At 42.2% G+C, this 1,216-nt stretch overlaps 1 protein-coding gene across 1 annotated transcript in view; it reads right to left on the bottom strand.

Annotated features, from left to right (window-relative positions):
* The window catches only part of Brdt (bromodomain testis associated), a 51,017-nt gene that overhangs the window by 35,194 nt on the left and 14,607 nt on the right, over positions 1-1,216 (bottom strand). Inside the window, exons 4-5 of the mRNA XM_026785174.1 lie at positions 999-1,113; positions 40-203 (exon numbers count right to left, since the gene is read on the bottom strand). Of these exons, the coding sequence (XP_026640975.1) occupies positions 40-203; positions 999-1,113 (279 nt within the window). The remainder of the gene's footprint in view (positions 1-39; positions 204-998; positions 1,114-1,216) is intronic.

Here is a 1,216-nt window from a genome sequence, read left to right as displayed (position 1 = left end):
CACACACACACACACACACACACACAAACACAAACTTACTTGGACTACAGTCTGTGAGTCAGAGGTGGGGGGAGCTTCATGCCCCGTGTTTAAGGGAGAGAGGGAGAGCTCACAAAACCCAGAAGAAATCTCTTGCCGCTTAAATGCTGCTTTGGAGGGGACTTGATCCTTGGCCGAGGAAGCTGGTGTCTTCTGTTGCATATCTAGGGAAGTGTGAACCAAAGTCATGATAGGCACACAAGACCATTTCCCCACTTCCCACCCCACTCTACTTTCGTTGGCAAAGTAGGCCCAGTTCACTGTTGCTGACAATCTGGTCTAAGATGCTGGAATCCCGAGAGATCAAAAGTCTTTAAAGCTGAAAACCCCCAAATAGCGAAATCTCTAAAGTATAATTTTGAAAAAGTTAAGTTGAAGCCAGGTGTGGCAGACAGGCCAGACCTTCCAGCTTGAGGCACAGACAATGTCTTAATAGGACCACAGTCCTTCAAAAAGTGATAACAGAAACTAACAAACAAGATCATTTCAAATTTAAAAGCTTCTACATATCAAAGAAAATAATTAACAAAGTGAAAAGATAGTTGTTTATCACACAGGAGATTAATATCCAGAGTAGATTTAAAAACTAAATAAAATGCCTGGAGCTGGAGAGATGGCTCAGCAGGCTAAGAGCACTCAGTCTACATCCATGGGAGCTGGCAGCAGGACAGAAAACCTCCATTTATACACAGCTCCGTCAGTTAGAGGGGAAAGAAAAGGAATCTTAATCTCAGTAACATTTCGTTCTCGACGATGTGTTTCTCTCACCCACTGCAACGGCAGCTCTGAGTGACTGGGTGACGTCATGTGACATGCAAGAGGGCAGACTCTCGCACTGTAGCCACCTGGTCACCAAGAACTTCCACATGCCTATGTCCTTTGAAGGCTAATAATTTTTATTTTTATTTATTACTACTCTCCATGTAAACAGTCAGTGTCAACTATTTACTCTGACTTACCTTTCTTTATTCTTTCCTTACCACCCACAACTTGTTCTTCTTGTGGCATCTGAGATAATTTCTGCATAAATAACTTCTCTAGAGCTTGGGCCATGAGAACAATGTCATCTTCAGACTAGAAAACACGTTAGAAGATATGCTAAAATACATAGGGTGGCTGCTGCGTCACATTTATTCCTAGAATGTGCCACAGCACTCTGTTTTTTTTTTTTTTTTTT

The sequence above is a fragment of the Microtus ochrogaster genome, linkage group LG1 (assembly GCF_000317375.1).
Source record: "Microtus ochrogaster isolate Prairie Vole_2 linkage group LG1, MicOch1.0, whole genome shotgun sequence".
Taxonomy (NCBI): domain Eukaryota; kingdom Metazoa; phylum Chordata; class Mammalia; order Rodentia; family Cricetidae; genus Microtus; species Microtus ochrogaster.
The sequence above is the reverse complement of the archived record's forward strand: the minus strand, read 5'-3'. Positions and strand labels throughout refer to the sequence as shown.